The 17,995-nt window shown below is 38.0% G+C and overlaps 1 protein-coding gene across 2 annotated transcripts in view; it reads left to right on the top strand.

Moving 5' to 3' along the window:
• LOC306871682 (ubiquitin-protein ligase E3C-like) overlaps positions 1-17,995 on the top strand; it is a 33,886-nt gene continuing 15,891 nt past the window's right edge. Inside the window, exons 1-16 of one of the 2 annotated variants that reach the window (XM_079419777.1) lie at positions 1-104; positions 1,080-1,218; positions 1,467-1,520; positions 1,968-2,042; positions 2,167-2,313; positions 2,510-2,625; positions 2,759-2,916; positions 3,067-3,220; positions 6,372-6,592; positions 6,685-6,836; positions 6,954-7,141; positions 11,301-11,387; positions 11,501-11,655; positions 11,867-12,093; positions 15,326-15,430; positions 15,685-15,772. In XM_079419777.1, coding sequence (XP_079275903.1) covers positions 1,153-1,218; positions 1,467-1,520; positions 1,968-2,042; positions 2,167-2,313; positions 2,510-2,625; positions 2,759-2,916; positions 3,067-3,220; positions 6,372-6,592; positions 6,685-6,836; positions 6,954-7,141; positions 11,301-11,387; positions 11,501-11,655; positions 11,867-12,093; positions 15,326-15,430; positions 15,685-15,772 — 1,993 coding nt within the window. In that variant the 5' untranslated portion in view covers positions 1-104; positions 1,080-1,152. Of the gene's footprint in view, positions 105-1,079; positions 1,219-1,466; positions 1,521-1,967; positions 2,043-2,166; positions 2,314-2,509; positions 2,626-2,758; positions 3,221-6,371; positions 6,593-6,684; positions 6,837-6,953; positions 7,142-11,300; positions 11,388-11,500; positions 11,656-11,866; positions 12,094-15,325; positions 15,431-15,684; positions 15,773-17,995 lie in introns of both variants that reach the window. The other variant, XM_079419776.1, reaches the window with a different exon arrangement.

Below are 17,995 nucleotides of genomic sequence, written 5' to 3'. Positions count from 1 at the left end.
GTGTTGGGTTTGTTTGGTAGAGCAAGAGCAACGATTTCGGTTTTGTTTTCTCTGATTTCCAGTCGCTGAACTGTATCGTTCGGCTGATCATTCAATAAAACCAGGTAAACAATTCGCATTTAATCTATTAATACGACTCATCAGTAGAAAAAGCCGTAAAACATCACTGAAATCACTAGATGATTCTAGAAGCGACATATGACTGAAGTTTGTATCAAGCTGAACTATCATGTCAGAACAGAGTACTACATTGATGGTCAAAATTACTGCATTAATTCTTGCTAAATGTTGACAGACCCCAATAACATATACGTTTACTTGTAAATTACTGGGAAATCGGGAATTGTCGAGGCGAAACACAATTGACCTGCTGCTGAGTCATTAGCTAGCTAGTCAAAGAAGCTTTAGCCAAAAGGCTAACAGAGAAGTTCAGTGGATCTGACTGAAGAAAAAACACCCGAGCTCGGTGTCTTCTACAGCGGGAGTGCTCCTTTAAACATAAAACATCAAAGAACACGTTTATAAATGATGATGAACTTCTGGTATTGTGGTTCTTTGCTTGTTCTGTAGGTTAGCAAGCTAACTAGCCTGGCTGGAGACACAAGTAATGTATTTGTCTCTGATGAAACAACCCTTTTCTAGAACATGTCTCGCTCAGACGAGGTCGCATGGCAAGGCAGTTTTTATACACACAGATATTTGTGTGAATCAAACGTTTGTTTCCTGACTTAAAGTTGAAGTAATATTTCATCGGTAATGTTTTTGACACATCTGGTCTCCATTTCGTGTTGATCAGACCTGCTGAGTGCCAGGTTAGTTTCTGCTATAATCAGTCCCACTGCACCTCTTCAGTTATCTACCACAAGGATAAAGTTGCTTTAAATATCTTCATTATAACTGCTTGCTTTATTCACAGTAGTATGTATTTAAGCTTGTCTTGCACATATTTTCATCTTCTTGGCCAGTGTTTATTATTAGTACCAAACATAAATTCTGTAATGAGAGAGAGTGGTTTTATTATGATTAGTTCACTGGATTTACATCAGTCTCATGAGCTTTGTGTTTTCTCTGTCTTGTAGGCACAGACAGCACTTTGTTGCTCTGCACACAGGGTACTTGCATTGATAGCTGCTCAATGGAAAAAGTGTAACCATGTTCAGTTTTGAGGGAGATTTCAGGAGAACGCCCAAGGTGTCCCTTGGGGGTGCTAGCAGAAAAGTAAGTTTTCCATATGATATGATGATGGTGGAATTGTCAAAGTGTCTAAATTCAGATTACTTTGTTCACACAATTGTGTCTAGTTTTGTGCGTCACTACATTTGTCTACAATGATTATTATTTGGAAAATGATGATACGGTATATTTGTGAGTGTTTGGTGTGAAGGATTTTCACATATCTGGCAAAAATTACTGCATCATTTTGATATTGGATCTGTTTTGACATGTCTCACATATGTTTTGTACAGGAGGAAAAAGCGTCACTTCTTCATCGAACACAAGAAGAAAGAAGGAAAAGGGAGGTGAGAATCGTCCATTATGGTGTTTTAAAGCGCTGTGTTTTATTGTAAAAATAGGACAGAAAAGTTATAATGTCTGAAACTTTGTATTATGAACACTTCTTGTGTTTATTTGCTTCTTAATGATGAATCACTTGTTGTATTCCTCATGTGTAAGTAGCTTGGATAAAAGCGTCTGCTAAATGAATAAATGTAAAAGTGATGTTTGATCTAAAAAAGCTTGGGTTGACTAATTGATCTAATGCAGTGACATTCATACATTTTCAAGTGTGTCTTGAGAGTAAAAATACTTTTTGCTGCCATTGTACCCATGATGTGTACAGTACAGTATTTCTGCATAGTTATTTTAGAGCCCAAAATGAGAATATGAAACTTAAAGTTACGAGCAAATAGGAGATGATGGTCTTGTCCTTCAGATATGGTTTTACTCATCTTTGTTTTTTTCCACAGGATGAGAGGAAAAGACTAAAAAATGCAATCATCATTCAGTCATACATAAGGGGATACCAAGACAGGAAACAGCAAGTATGTGGCAGCGGTTTAAACTCTGCATGTTTTGAAGGGTTTCTTTAAACAGAGAGCCTGTGTGTATTCTTGTAGATGATAAACTATTTGTTAAATTCCTAATTATTCTCTCTTTTTCATTTAGTATGCCATTCAGAGGGGCTGCTTTGATAGCTGTGTGTGTCAGTGCCAGTCAGGCTCTGGCCCTCAACTTACAGACAGTGCCATACTCAGCCAACTTGTTCGCCAGCTTCTCTTTTTTTACAGACTAAGTGAAGACAGACACAGAATGGTAAAGACTGCCTGTTTAAAAAGCTGTTTTTGCCATATGAGGCTCAGTGAAGTTTCATTATTTGCCATTTTAATGTGGATTGAATAAAAAGAAGTTGGACTGACTGGTATTATTATGGTGTCAATGTCTTTATCAGTGTCCAAGAACCTTCATTGTATTTATGTGCATTTATGAATGTAATGTCTTAACTGTGTAGATCTGGATGTGTCAGAGTTTGGTGAAGCATCATGCTCAGTTCGTGAAGATGCTGACGGGGCCAGAAAGACCGAACTGCCTGTTTCAGATCAAGAGGATACTAGGGCACTGTTGCAGGTAAAATTAGATGTTCCTCAGATGCTACTTTGTGTAGTAGCATACCTAAAATACATCCTTCTGTCACAGACACATGTAAACCTTTAAATCTTTTTGTTGGTTGGTTGCTAAGCATTTTCTCTGTTGATTTAAGGTTATTGCAAGCATGTGAAGATGATGGTCTGAATGTGGCCGTCCCGATGCGGATGCTGGAGGTGTTTTCGTCTGAGAGAACCTACTTGCCCTTTCTACAGGATGAAAACTATGTCACTGCACTTATTGAACAAATATTGCACTATATGGTAGAGAAAGGTACACAGTTTTGCCATGTGATAGATTTATCTTCATCGTACATTAAGGCAATAGATGAGTATATTCAGAAAGTACGTAAAATTCTAATTTTAATTCAGCTTAAGTTTGCATCTGTTTTCTATCGTAATCATATTTCTTTCTCTCTTTTAGGATACTACAGATCTCTGTATGTTTTAGTGAATCACAAGTTGCCGTCGAGTCTAGAGTATAGTAATGCCCCTTCCATTCCACTGGCACAAACGCTGCTGGAACACACACTCAAGCCTCTGCACTTTACATACAGCTCCTGCCTCCCAGATACCAGGTACATATTCACATAGGTGCATACTGGGGGAAAAAAGTCTTAATTAATTCAAATGATTCATAGCCTTTTATGCTACACATGCTGAGAAGAGCATTTAGTTTAAGCTGTTAGAGGAATGTCTTTGTTTTGGTGTGTGTGTGTGTTGCAAGGGTCCCACCCAGTAAAAGGCTGCACACTGACCCCTTATTGCAGACCGTTAGCTTTATCGTTCTAGGGGACCAATGGACAGTAGTTTTCTCACTGCTGTATTTACAGAGAGTAGTAAAATCCAGACAGACTCATTGACTCAACATGTAATGTTTACACAACATTTACCCTCCATTCTAACACTTTGAGTGATGAACACTGCCGTTTTCTTTTCTCTCTTAAGAACGACAGGAGCGCGAGAGAGAAGCTTGTGCACATAGTCTCCTGTTTGCCCTTTCTTTCTTTTCTTCTTTCCTCCCAAAACCTTTTGATTTAAATGAACATTTAAACATTTTTTTTAGATTAATAATGTGCATTAATCTTCAGAAGATTTAGGGGTTAATTGGTAAGGTTTAATTCCAGTATGGATAAATCAAATTGTGGTGGTGTCACTTCTATTTTAACTTTGTGTCAATAAAGCAATGGTAGAATACATACTTTAGAATGATTGAATAACTGTGATGTCATTTTGGGAAACTATTTATTTATTTATTTACTTATTTAACCAGGAATGTCCCGTTGAGGTACAATATCTCTTCTACCAGGGAGTCCTGGTCAAGATAGGCAGCAAAGGACAAAGTTACAAAGAAATACACATCACCACATGATGAACAAACATACAACGCAATTTTCTAAAAGTAATACAAGTCCTAGTCAGTTATTAAAACATGAAAACTGTTCTACATACAGTGGGGAAAAAAATTATTTGGTCCTCTGCTTGTTTTATACGTTTGCCCACTGACAAAGAAATTATCGGTCTATCATTTTAATGGTAGGTTTATTTTAACAGTGAGAGACAGAATAACAAAAAAAAAAAACGCATTTCAAAAAAGTTATAAATTGATTTGAATTTTAATGAGTCAAATAATTATTTGATCCCTTTGCAAAACATGACTTAGTACTTGGTGGCAATCACAGAGGTCAGACGTTTCTTAGCCACCAGGTCTGCACACATCTAGGGAGGGATTTTGTCCCACTCCTCTTTGCAGATCCTCTCCAAGTCATTAAGGGGGTTACGTTTGGCAACTCGAACCTTCAGCTCCCTCCACAGATTTTCTATGGGATTATGGTCTGGAGACTGGCTAGACCACTCCAAGACCTTAATGTGCTTCTTCTTGAGCCACTCCTTTGTTGCCTTGGCTGTGTGTTTTGGGTCATTTTCATGCTGGAATAACCATCCACGACCCATTTTCAATGCCCTGGCTGACTTCAATGTCCTGGCCCTGACGGAACATGGCCCCATCCATCGTCCCTTTGATTTTGGTCTCATCTGACCACAATGCTTTCATCCAGTTCTCCTCTGAATCATTGGCAAACTTCAGATGGGCCTGTACATGTTCTTTCTGGAGCAGGGGGACCTTGCGGGCGCTGCAGGATTTCAGTCCTTCACGGCGTAGTGTACTACCAATTGTTTTCTTGGTGAGTATGGTCCCAGCTGCCTTGAGATCATTGACAAGATCCTCCCGTGTAGTTCTGGGCTGATTCCTCACCGTTCTCATGATCATTGAAACTCCACGAGGGGAGATCTTGCATGGAGCCCCAATCTGAGGGAGATTGACAGTTACCGTATTGACTCGAATATAAGACGACCCTGATTATAAGTCGACCCCCCTTTTTCAAGATGTACTTTTTGGAAAAAGCTTTTTGAAAACCAAATCTTGTGTTTTATTAAGAATTTTTTTTCTTAAATTTATTTTCATAATGCATATTTTTTTCATATTTTAATTATTATTTTTTTTTAAATGTATGGTAAATACTGGTAAAATGTATCAACAATCACATTTAAAATATACACTTTTTGTCTTTCGTCTCATACCTCATCTCAGCTTAGCAAAATTTCGTTATTAGTAGAAGTGAAATCTTATTGTAGCCTTCAAATCTGTGTAGGCTACTGTCTTACATTTGAAAATCACTTGCAGAGGAGGTTTGTTCCCAACAGGCTAACATGACAGTCACGACTCATGCCGCTGTAAGCTTTTCTTTTTCTATTGTTTTCACTCGTGATCGTACACACCTGAACAAAATCTTAAGACCGGGGGAAACATTACAAGTATTCGTGTTTCGTGCTGGTGGATTGTAACCAGGTTGTAAGTACTGCTTCAAAATGCCAAAAAAAGAAACAGGAGCAAGAGACAAAAAAATTGAGAATAGACAATTTATTGAAAACTGTATTAAAACAGTTAAAACAGGCTGTTCATCAGCTCATCAAAAGGTTAAGACCATAGCCTTAAAAGTTAAAATCTGCGCAAAAATATGGATTTCATGTCATTGTCCTTCAGGCAGTCACACTGTCATGACCTCCTGATGGCAAAGGCAAAAAGGTTTTCTGTCTTTGAACATGGCTGGACTGTTGAGCTGCACAAGCAAGGGTGCGCGCAATCAGCAAGATGGTCTTTTATACAGGTAAGGAGCTGAGATTAGGAGCACTCCCTTACCTGTATAAAAGAGCCAGAAATCTGGCTGATTGATAAGGGATCAACTACTTATTTGACTCATAAATGCAAATCAATTTATAACTTTTTTTGAAATGCGTTTTTCTGGATTTTTTTGTTGTTATTCTGTCTCTCACTGATAATTTCTTTGTCAGTGGGCAAAATCAGCAGGGGATCAAATAATTTTTTCCCCCACTGTATATAGACTTTAAAATATTTTTTAAGTCTTAAATATATATATTTTAAATATGTATGCTTTATGGCAACTAACAAGGTTCTTCTAGGTCAAAGCTCTCCTGTTGGCAAAATACGGTTGTGGATTTTGTTGTCTCATAGATGCACAAATAACAGTGTGTGTATAAATGTGTGTGTATATATTGGGAAGTTTATTAGTATTAAAATGGAAGTATTTATTTAGACAAATTTATTAGGTAATGTCCTTACTGCAGACTGAAACATACAGTACAGTTACAATAAATAATAATAAATTCATAGGTTCTCAACCCTTTTTTTTTTTGTTCTTTCATTCACAGACAGTTTGTTTTTTCGGCCTTCACTGAGGAGTTCATTTCAGCGCCTTTCACCGAACAAATCTATCATTTCTTCATGCCAGCTTTGTCAGACCCAAAACTAGCTTTCCCATTTCAGAACTTCCTTTGGTCTCTTCAGGCCACCATAGCCTCCTCTGCCCAGGCCAGAGCTCAGGCTCCCTGGCTCTTTTACTTTGTGCTATCAGTTGGAGAATCGGGATTGGGTAAGTATTGTGCTTAATAGCACTTTACAGTATCACTAATACGAGGTGCCTGACTAGTGAATAAAATTATTTTGTCCATTATGTTTGTATAGGTTCACTTTCCGAAGAAGGGTTGCTGTTGTACTTGAACGCACTACAGACTCTGTTGCCATTGTTGCCAGTGACGGAGTGCAGCAGTAGAGCTAACATCAATAGTGATTCAGAAGATGAGGAAGAAATGACCGTACAGCATCCTGCTGCGCAGGCACATACAAATTCTCTCTTATCCACGTCTTTGAGCAAAAATATTCAGAGAGCTCCATAGTAAGCGATTTTGATCTTAAACTGATGAATATAATTCTGTCTTTTTTTTTTTTTAAAGGATGGTAGTTGGATATCTGTGCATTATATAACAGAGGAGTGTGTACAGAAGTTGGACACCAAGCAGCAGACTAATGCTCTGCTAACATTAGTGTGGAGAGACTCAGCAAGTGAAGACATCTTCACCATGATGGCCTCCATTTGTCACACGCTGATGGTGCAGCATCGTATGATGGTGCCCAGAGTTAGGTAAGATCATATATGCAATCAACCCATCCAAAAAATGAATCACCCAGGATAACTAATGTAACTAGATTAACTGCACAGTTAACACTTGCGCTCTATTACACAAGTTGGTAACTTAAAAAGATGGTCAAGAGAGAGCTGCAATCAGATGAGAATTGGATGCACTTTTATGTGTATAAAAAAGATTCCCCAACATCAGACTGTCAAGTCTATGAGCAGATTGTTTTTTTTAATTTATTTTTTTTATCTTTGCTTCTGTTTTTCCTCTTTTTTTTTTAACAACAAAAAAAGCAACATTGCTAATGAAGCGGTGAGGCGGTTAAGTCTCATCTTACTGTGTGTTTTTTTTATTTTTACTACCAGATCACTTTTAGATGCTGTCACTCATCAATTAGTGTAATGAGCTCTACTCTCAATCACCTTTGCTTATCTACTTCTGGTTCTGCAATGTTGACAAAATGAGAACAGGATTTCAGCAGAAAGAATGAAAGGAGGAAAGTGATGGAGAGAGATGGTATGAAAGACCGGGAAGAGGAGAAAGTCTGGTTTAATGAGGGAGAGAGAGTGATCTCACATAAAGCCACTGAGCTCTAAAAGATGGTGTCAATCAACTAATCAGAACTAGTTTAATGTTTCCACTCATGCAGTGTGCACCCTAGTCGATACCTTTTACGTTCTTAATATGAGATAATTAAGAATGTTGTATTGTGTATTAAAATCTTATCAGAAAGCAGTCTTCACGGTAGAGGAGGTAACATTCACAAGCCCCTTAAATCTTAGTAAAAACATATTATTTTGAAAAAATTATCCACTTTTTTTAAAAATATATTCTGGAAAAAGGTAAACTTTTTCACATTTTCTTTTTTAGTAGGAGAATTTATTTAGAAAATTTATTAAAAGAGAGTTTTTCCCAAAAAATCCTGTTAGCTAATGTTTCATTATACTACTTATAAATTGTAGTGTACAACCCGAATTCCGGAAATGTTGGGACGTTTTTAAAATGAAAAAGACTTTCAAATGACATGAGCCAATATTTTATTCACAATAGGACATAGAGAACATAACAAATGTTTAAACGGAGAAATCTTATAGTTTTATCCACTAAATTAGCTCATTTCAAATTTGATGCCTGCTACAGGTCTCAAAAAAGTTGGCACGGGGGCAACAAAGGGCTGAAAAAGCAAGAAAGTTTGAAAATATTCAGCTGGGAGAACATCTAGCAACTAATTAAGCTAATTGACATCAGGTCTGTAACATTATTAGCTATAAAAGGGATGTCTTAGAGAGGCAGAGTCTCTCAGAAGTAAAGATGGGCAGAGGCTCTCCAATCTGTGAAAGTGCGTAAAAAGATTGTGGAATACTTTGCTCAACGTAAAATTTTAAAGGCTTTGCAAATCTCATCATCTACAGTGCATAACATCATCAAACGATTCAGAGAAACTGGAGAAATCTTGCGTAAGGGACAAGGCCGAAGACCTTTGTTGGATGCCCATGGTCTTCGGGCCCTCAGACGACACTGCATCGCTCATCGGCATGATTCTGTCATTGACATTACTAAATGGGCCCAGGAATACTTCCAGAAACCACTGTCGGTAAACACAATCTGCCGTGCCATCTGCAGATGCCAACTAAAGCTCTATCATGCAAAAACTTAAGCCATATGTGAACATGGTCCAGAAGTACCGTTGTGTCCTGTGGGCCAAGGTTTCAAAGTGGAAAAGTGTTCTATGGTCAGACGAGTCCAAATTTTACATTCTTGTTGGAAATCACGGACGCCGTGTCCTCCAGGGTAAAGAGGAAGGAGACCTTCCAGCATGTTATTAGCGTTCAGTTCAAAAGCCAGCATCTCTGATGGTATGGGGATGCATAAGTGCATACGGTATGGACAGCTTTCATATGAATGTTGAAAGGTATATAAAGGTTTTAGATCAATACATTCTCCCCTCCAGAAGACATCTATTTCAGGGAAGGCCTTGTATATTTCAGCAGGACAATGCAGAACCACATACTGCAGCTATTACAACAGCATGGCTTCGTAGTAGAAGAGTCCGGGTGCTGAATTGGTCTGCCTGCAGTCCAGATCTTTCACCTATAGAGAACATTTGGCACATCATTAAACGAAAAATACGTCAAAGACAACCACAAACTCTTCAGCAGCTGGAAACCTATATCAGGCAAGAATGGGACCAAATTCCAACACCAAAAGTCCAGAAACTCATAACCTCTATGCCCACACATCTTTTTGAAAAGAAGAGATGCTACACCATGGTAAACATGCCCCTGTCCCAACTATTTTGAGACCTGTAGCAGGCATCAAATTTGAAATGAGCTCATTTTGTGCATAAAGTTTAAAAATTTGTTATCTATGTTCTATTGTGAATAAAATATTGGCTTATGTGATATGAAATTCTATTAGTTTTTTCATTTTATTCAAATTTAAAAAACATTTCTGGAATTCAGGTTGTACTATTACACTACTTATAAAATGTTTATATTTTTTAATAGTTCTATGAAAATATAGAGTATTCTGAAATAAATGAAAAGTATAACATCCTATAAAGCATGTTTCAAAGTCGATGTAACTCAAAATTGTTTCTGTAAGACACCTTAGACTTCCTTTATAATGTTTTGCATGCTCTGCTTTCATTCATATATTAAACCACTTGAATTTCAATTATCTTTTCCTGCATATCCTATCCTCGTGCTGTATTTTCTCCATTTTTTAAATTTTTATTTGGAGGTATTTTTTCTATTTTACAGCTCCGTCCAGAAGAGAAGGCTTTTATCATAAATCCTGCCTTCACTACTTTATCATTATCGGATATATGTACAAAATAATTAGCTGGCCTAGGAAGATTAATTCCTGCAGGAGTGGATGGGATAGTTTTACAAGAGGTATAACAGCTGGCCCTGATTTACAACCTTTAAAGAAGCGCCCAGTGAGCGTGCAAACTTGGTTGCCTTTTAAACATTATCATATTTTAAAGTGAAGAGTATGACTGTATTTCACACTAAACAAGGTCATTATAGTATCAAAACTGTTAGTGTAAATAGCGCACTTGGTTCTTGTCCATGGAAAGGTCTCATTAATGTTAAGCCTGCTGTATTTGTTTTGGCTATTTAAAGACACCACGAAGATGATTTTAAATTGTGATTAGATGCGAAGAACAGGAAGTTAAAAGAAAAAAAACATTTTCACATTATTTGTTAATAAAAGATAATGGAGTTATTACAGCAGTGAAATTGACTTTGATGTAGGCATATAGCTTTGATTAGATTTCAGTCAAACACATGTACATTTTTTTTTAATCATTTTGAGAAGATTAGAGCCTGATAGCATTTTGCTTTGTCTTTTTTATTTTTTATTTTTGAATATTTGGTCTACTTATTTCAGCTTTTCATCCAATTCTCAGTGAGAGTTCTGCAGTTGTTTTGTTATTTTATCGTTAAAGTGCTGTCTGGCTTATAGCATATTGGGGGTAAAGGTCTATACAGTTTTAAACAGAAGTGCTTTGTGTAAAGTGGATGTACACATTCTTACCTTAACCTCAGCTTTAATCTTATTTTCTCTTTTAATTACTTCCAATTATGCTTTATTTATTCTTTCACCCCTTGACACAAAACAAGTAACCACCAGAGCGATTTCTCACACCCCGGTGTGACGGCTGTTAGGTTTAATGATTTGGGCGACCTAAACACAGTATCTAATTTGTGATAGCAACACTGCTTCTACGGTCAGGCAATTGTTGGCATGCTACATTGTCTCTCTGGCTGTCATTAACGTAAATGGAGCCCCCACAGGAACCACTGGTCTGTTTACGACCCTGAAGCAGACTGCTAGTTTACTAATGGAAGGTGCCTCACCTAAATAAAGCTTAATGGCTCATTTAATCTTTCCTGTGGTCACATACAAAGACTAGAAATTCCAGCTCACTGGGTTGTTTCTATTTTTTTCTATTTTATGAGTTCTGCTGGGAATTTGGGATGTTTAGGTTTTATGGGCAGGAGATGTGGTTATTTGAACATTTAGAGATGAGCATAGGTCCTGTTGTAGCTTTGACTAAAAGTGTTGGTGAGTTATGTTCAGTAAGGGTATTGTGTGTTTATTAATCTACATAATGTTTGGTGGTATAGCTTTATTCTTTCTATCTCTCTTTTTCAGGCTTTTGTACAGTTTAGCCTTCAACGCTCGCTTTCTTAGACACCTATGGCATTTAATCACATCTATGAAGACTAAAATGATCACAGGGTGAGATTTCTAATTTTAAAAAAAGTTTTATGTGTACTTCTTGAATATAATATTAATGATATTAAACATATTTTTCTTTGGCCCTCTCTTTGTTATCCCTCTCTTTTGTGTAGCTCGATGGTTCCCTTGTTGCAGGTGATGTCTCGAGGTTCTCCAATGTCTCTGGAGGACACCAACAGGATCATCCCTCTCTTCTATCTCTTCAGTTCACTCTTCGGTCATTCACTCATCTCTGTGCATGACAGCGAGTTCTTTGGCTCAGCAGATGGTATTAACATCTATTCTGCAAAAATGTACAAATTACTGTATCACAATATATTGAAGTACTTAATAGAACACATTAAGACACACAAGATTTTTGTCTACCTTCTTTTGATTGTTGTCTTGTTAATTCTACAGCACTCCTGAAATTTTTGTTTCTAGTTGCAAACTTTTTTTTGAAAATTTTATGTTACAAATGTTTCTCATTGCTCGGGCAGGTCAGAGCCAGACGTCAATGATGCCCTTCTCTCTGGTGGAGTTGGTGACATTGTCTCGGTGTTTGCGGGACGCGTGTCTGGGAATCATTAAGTTGGCCTATCCTGAGACTAAGACGGAGCACAAAGAGGAGTATGTAGCAGCGTTTCGCAGTGTCGGGGTGAAAACTAACAGCCAGGTTCAACAGCACATTCAAGCTCAGCAGAAACGATGGGTCCAGCTCTTTAAGGTGAATCACTCCATGTCTACATCTCACAATCTTATTTCCTAGCTGATATTAATGCTGAAATCTCTTTCATAAGGTGTTGTAGTTGAAAGGGATTAAACGTTACCAGTGCTGAGAAGATTCTCAGTGGTATGAATTCCACATTTGTTAGCGCTGATAATATCTTTAGTGGATGGTGGGCGTTACTTTTAACCGGTCGCTGTATTAGCAGTGCTAACAGCATCTTTGATGACCTAATTAAATGAGCTGACAATTAATGAGGCGAATAGTCTCAGCATCTGTTAGGGCCATCAGTGCTGATCAGCCATGCAGAAAGACCACTCACTCGGGAAATTAATAGGTTGTTTGCCAAGACTAAGTGAGCTGAACAACGGCATTAGGATATTAGTCAGCTGTCTTCACTCTCTGTCTTCTTCCATCATCCTCTTCCTTGTCTTCTTACTCATTATTTATGTGTACAGGATGACCAGATCTCCTGCTTGCTGTTGACAGCTCATTGACCTACTTTTGTCCTTTTATTTAACTAAAAATCGTTTCAATAGATTTGTAGAGCTGTTCAACACTGACAGTTAAAAATTAAAGGTCATAATTTATAAATATGTATCTCAGTAATTGCCGCATTATAAAAAAAGGGGAGGAAAGGGGAAGTGGTGTGTGGCCAAGTATGGTGACCCATACTCGGAATTTGTGCTCCGCATTTAACCCATCCAAGTGTACACACAGTAGTGAACATACACCCGGAGCAGTGGGAAGCCAATGCTGCGGCACCTGGGGAGCAGTTGGGGGTTCGGTGCCTTGCTCAAGGGTCTCACCTCAGTCGTGGTATTGAGGGTGGAGAGAGTGTTGGTTATTCACTCCCCCACCTATAATCCCTGCCGACCTGAGACTTGAACCCACGACCTTCGGGTTACAAGTCCAACTCTCTATCCATTAGGCCACGACTGTAAGCGAAAAAACGACTAAAATGAATGTGAATCAATTTATTTGATTCTACAATACATATCAGAGTACATATTTCTCCAGAAGCTTGTTAACATCTGCAACTTTAAAAAGAATGTTCCCCTTTAATGATGATTTTACACTTTACTCCAAACTGCGATCAGTGCACCCAAAACAGTTCACAGTATAGACTTAAAAAAAGTTCAACACTAGTGCTGTCAAAATTAGTGTGTTGACGCAGGCGATTAATAATTTTTTTTAGTTTAATGCGTAAAAAATATTTAAAGCAATTAACACAGGGGCGGAGCAAGGGTTGGCCACCCCACTCTCAACTGCTGCTTCTGTTTATTTACTTAGTTTCTTTGCTGGAGTTTTATTCCAGCATAAGGCTAAAAGCAGCCTAATGTTTTTAATATGACTGAATTTATATTTAACATGATATCAATTTAATAGAAACATTGTAAGTTATTAATCATAAGGTTTACATTTCTGCAGTTATTAAAAAAACTGCTACAGAAAACGAGCAAAGAACATTTACATCACCAAAGCACATCATAACTCACTTCAGTGTAGTGAGTTTATGCGCTTTAAAAAACACTCCCATTATAATCAGTGAAGCTGTCTACATTGTATGATGAATAAATCTCTGATACTTACATTGCACGTACATCTACACTTTGTTGTTTAAGATGAGAGAATTCACGAGTTAGAATTCAGTCAGCGTGCACTGAACACTAAAACTCCTCTGTTTCAGCGATGACTCATCTGAACGCCTCTGATTGGCCATTGCATTCATAAACTCAACATAATCTTGTGAGATTGGTTAAAACATGCATGTGATTGGTTATAACTGTAACAATGTGGAAAAAGAAATATAATGTAACCCATAAGCCCTAATATTATTAGATAGTATTACTAGCCTGATTATAATAGTAATAAGACGTCTTGCTGTCGTCAAAGGCATCAGCCACAGGCGATATCTCTGACTATTGTTGAAACATGATACTATCATCTATCGGCACAACACTACAGTTCATTTTGATGTATGACCAATATGAGTGGAATCCCAGAACATAAACAGTTACACTTGGACCAATGAGAAGGCAGTTTTACTCATGTAACTAGCATAAACACTTTTTGGTGCACTTTGAAATTTTGCCTTTTGTTAGAGTGAACCATCCCAAGGAGAGAATGCAACATTGTAACAACTGTTTTGGAAAACAAAGCAAACATTACAAAGGATTTAAGAAAATGCCTTTACAAAGGCAAGTGACTAATAGGATTTCAGTAGTGAAGTATTTCTTCATTTATTTTTTAAGTTTGTACTATTCCAGCAAACTTCTGAGTGAATCACTGTAAGTGACAGCTCGTTGTTTGGGTTCCACTAGTCGAGTCGGTCCAGCATGCAAAAGGCTCTGAAAGATTTCCACAAAAGATGGCGGAAAACGCCTCCTGTCAGCTAAAACGACCCATTAAAGAAGTACAAGCAGTAGAAACGCATTTCCCAAATTGAATGTGCAATTTACAGTCAGCTCTAACGCTGTTGACCCCTCACACACTAATGTTTGCCTCCAGCCATGGGCCGTCCCTCTGGATGTTTTATCACTCCTATTGTCGAGCTATCTATTTAATTGAAAGAAGTTAATTGAATGAAAATGATCAACTAAGCTTGTATTAATATTGCTAATGGAACTTTCTTCTTGGCCGTGTTTGGAGAGGGATGTCACCGCAGGAGTTTTGGAGAGACCCATTAAGGCCTGCACTTAACCCGATGGGCTAATTAACCAATGCTTATTCATTCCACTTAGACAGGAAGAGCCTTCGGACCCCCTGCCCCACAAACCCACTAGCAAGCAACAGAGTTTTGCACTTGCCATTATTACGGGCTCTCTGGCATTAGCATGTCTTGGTCAGAGATTAATAGGCATTCTCTAGAAATGGCCAGCCAGATGTTTGTTTGACACTGTAATCTGAAAAGAAAAAGCTTTTGCATGAGTATTAAACAGAAGTGTAGATAAATGAAATTGGATGAAGTCGACTGACATTATGGGTGAATTACCCAGCTTTTAAAGAGAATGAAGACAGAAAAGACATTTAGTGAATAGTAGTATTTATTTATTTTCAGCACAAGTCAGTATCTGTATATTTGTGTCAGCAAATTGCATACTGATTAGTTGGCAGGCTGGACAATGGATGGCTGGACAAACATTTTGATAATGTTTTTTAGAAGCTTTGTATTTTAAATTGCTTTTAAAATTTAAATTAGTTTATTTATGTGTGTGTGCTTTTTTTAAAGGTGATTACCAATCTTGTGAAAATGCTGAAAGCCCGAGATATTCGAAGACCGTTCTGTCCTTCGTGTCATTGGCTGTCCGATGAGGTCAACATCAGAGCAGACAAGGTAAAATTAATTTGTCATATGATTAAAACCTACAGAATTAATAGTTTTGCTGTCAAGTGTCAGTGATATTTTTGATCAAAACAGTAAAGATCCAATGACAAGTTATATTTTGCTAATGAATGTAAAGCATTTGCATTTAAAAGAATAAATACATTTTATTATGAATGTATAATACATTTTTTCAAACAAATGTGTGTTTCTAAATAAATAAGTTCACTAATAGCTTGTAGTGATCTAATAATATTTGTGTGTAGGTGACTCAGCTCTATGTGCCCTCTGCAAGACATGTGTGGAGAACCAGGAGAATGGGACGTATCGGACCGCTTCAGTCCACATTAGATGGTAAGAACAACCACAACTGAAGTGTTGTGGAACACAAACAAAAAAAAATTTGTGAAGTAATAATGACAGCCAGTCAAGCAATTTCATTCCAAAGCAAGTTAGAATACTCAAGAGGGTGTTAATGCTAACTAGTACCAGTGTTTCTGGAGCATGTGTGCTTAAAAATTCAATTAGCCTAAGGCTGGACACATTTGGCTGCCTGTTTGTCCGGATCTTTTTCATTTCCCTAAATGGACTTGCGAGGTAGTGACGAATGGCTCCTGTATTGACCATGCTGCGCCATATTTCTCCACCAAGATGGCCCTTGATGGCTGGTTTGTGGAGAGAGAGAGAGGACTGACTAATTGAGTAGAATCATTCCACTATGCAAGCAACGTATTAGATGAATGACACTTCTCATCTGCTGTTTCGGCAGTTTTTTTTTCTTGTGGTCGAAACGTTTGTAGGACGGAGTTTTAATACAAAACAAACGTCCCTGTAATGGAGGGATAGGACAGGTGGATGGGCAAATCGCTGCTGAGTTAATTAAAAGTGTGTGGCAGGAAAGACAGAGGGGGATTGAGTGATCTTTAATGGGATGCTCTGTAAATACTGTAGACCTCACTCAAGGTTGTGCAAGTGTACAGATGCAAATGAAGTAAGTCTTTTGCAGCAGACACCTAGTTTCTTATGTTTACCAATAGTGATCGACCGATATCGATTTTTTAGACCCGATACCGATACCGATAATTTATTTGTTCATGTGCCCGATAACCGATATGCAGAACCGATATTTATTTCCTGTTATACTTCTGTTTTTGACACAATGATTACAACACCATTGAACTGAACAAACCATTTTATTTATAACAATCACTCCCTCCTTGCATAGAAAACAAATCTTATTTATACACCAATAAATAGAGGGGTCTGAGAGTGCAAAAAATAAAAAAGTGCACTGTTACTAAACAGTTTTTGTTTAAAAATAAAATCTTTGATGAGGTAAAAAAAAACAAACGGGTAAAAAAAAAAAAAGCACACAAAAGTAATTCTCACCATTTAAAAAATAAATAAATAAAACAATCCAAACCACCCGAAAAAAAGAGCATTGCTATTTTAATTTAGCTTAATACTCCCAGTTGAGCAGAACTAAGTTGTAGTGTAGAAAACAGAGTCTTTCAGCATTCTGCCCCGTAAGCCTGCTTCGTTTGTTTTCATAAATGGCTCCGACTTCACTGAAGACTCTCTCACTGGGCACCGAAGAAGGTGGGGGGCAAAGAAATTTTCTTGACAGAGGAGCAAGAATGGGGAACCTTTTCTCATTTTGTTTCCACCATTCAAGTGGCTTGCCCATCCTTCTATCAACCACTGGTTCCAGAAGGTACTGCTGAAGCTCTCCTTCAAGGTTAGACACAGCAACTTCAGAAGTAGCACCAAGCATAGTGTCATACATCTCATCAATCAGTTTCTTCTGGTTTTCTTCTGTCCGGGACCTTTTTGAAAGGGTGCTAGAATCATCTAACTGTGTTTCTTTACATTGTGTGGTTTGTGCATTGTCTTGCTCTAAGCTCTCGGTCTCCTCCTTAAGCCACTCTTTTGCATTTGACAGTGTGGTGTCAGATGAAAAGGCATGTGCCTTGTATCTTGGATCCAGAAGACAGGCAAGGACTGCACATTTCACCTCCTCCACTTTTGCAAACCGTCTGGTGAGACTCTCCAGCATCTCCTGTCTCATTGTTTTAATCCCATGAGAGGAGGGACCTTGGCTGCTGAGCAACATCTTCAGAACTTTGACAGATGGGATGATGCATGACGCTGAACTTTCATAGTGGCTCATCTCAAGAGTGACCTCTTCCACTGGAGAAAGGGTGTCAATAAGATTACTGACAATATTCCACTGCTCAGCACTCAGACTAGTGAACCCACCATGCTCACTGGCATATATGTTCAAAGCCCTTTTTTGCTCTAGCATCCTGACCAGCATGTGCAAGGTGGAATTCCATCGGGTTGGCACAGCCTGAATGATGGAATGTGCAGGTAGCCCAAGGTCCTGCTGGATCACTGCTAAACGCTGTTTGGCTAGTAATGAATGATTAAAATGGGTAGCACAGCTTCTCAGCACTGACAGAATATTTTGAACAGCTCTTTGTGAGTTGAGGCCATCATTGACAACAAGCTGTAATATGTGGGCACTGCAGCTCATGTCAGGCAGTTCAGCAACTCTCATACCTTTGACAATGTTAG

The sequence above is a fragment of the Barbus barbus genome, assembly GCF_936440315.1.
Source record: "Barbus barbus genome assembly, chromosome: 1".
Lineage (NCBI taxonomy): Eukaryota > Metazoa > Chordata > Actinopteri > Cypriniformes > Cyprinidae > Barbus > Barbus barbus.
This window is presented reverse-complemented; position numbering and strand designations above follow the sequence as displayed.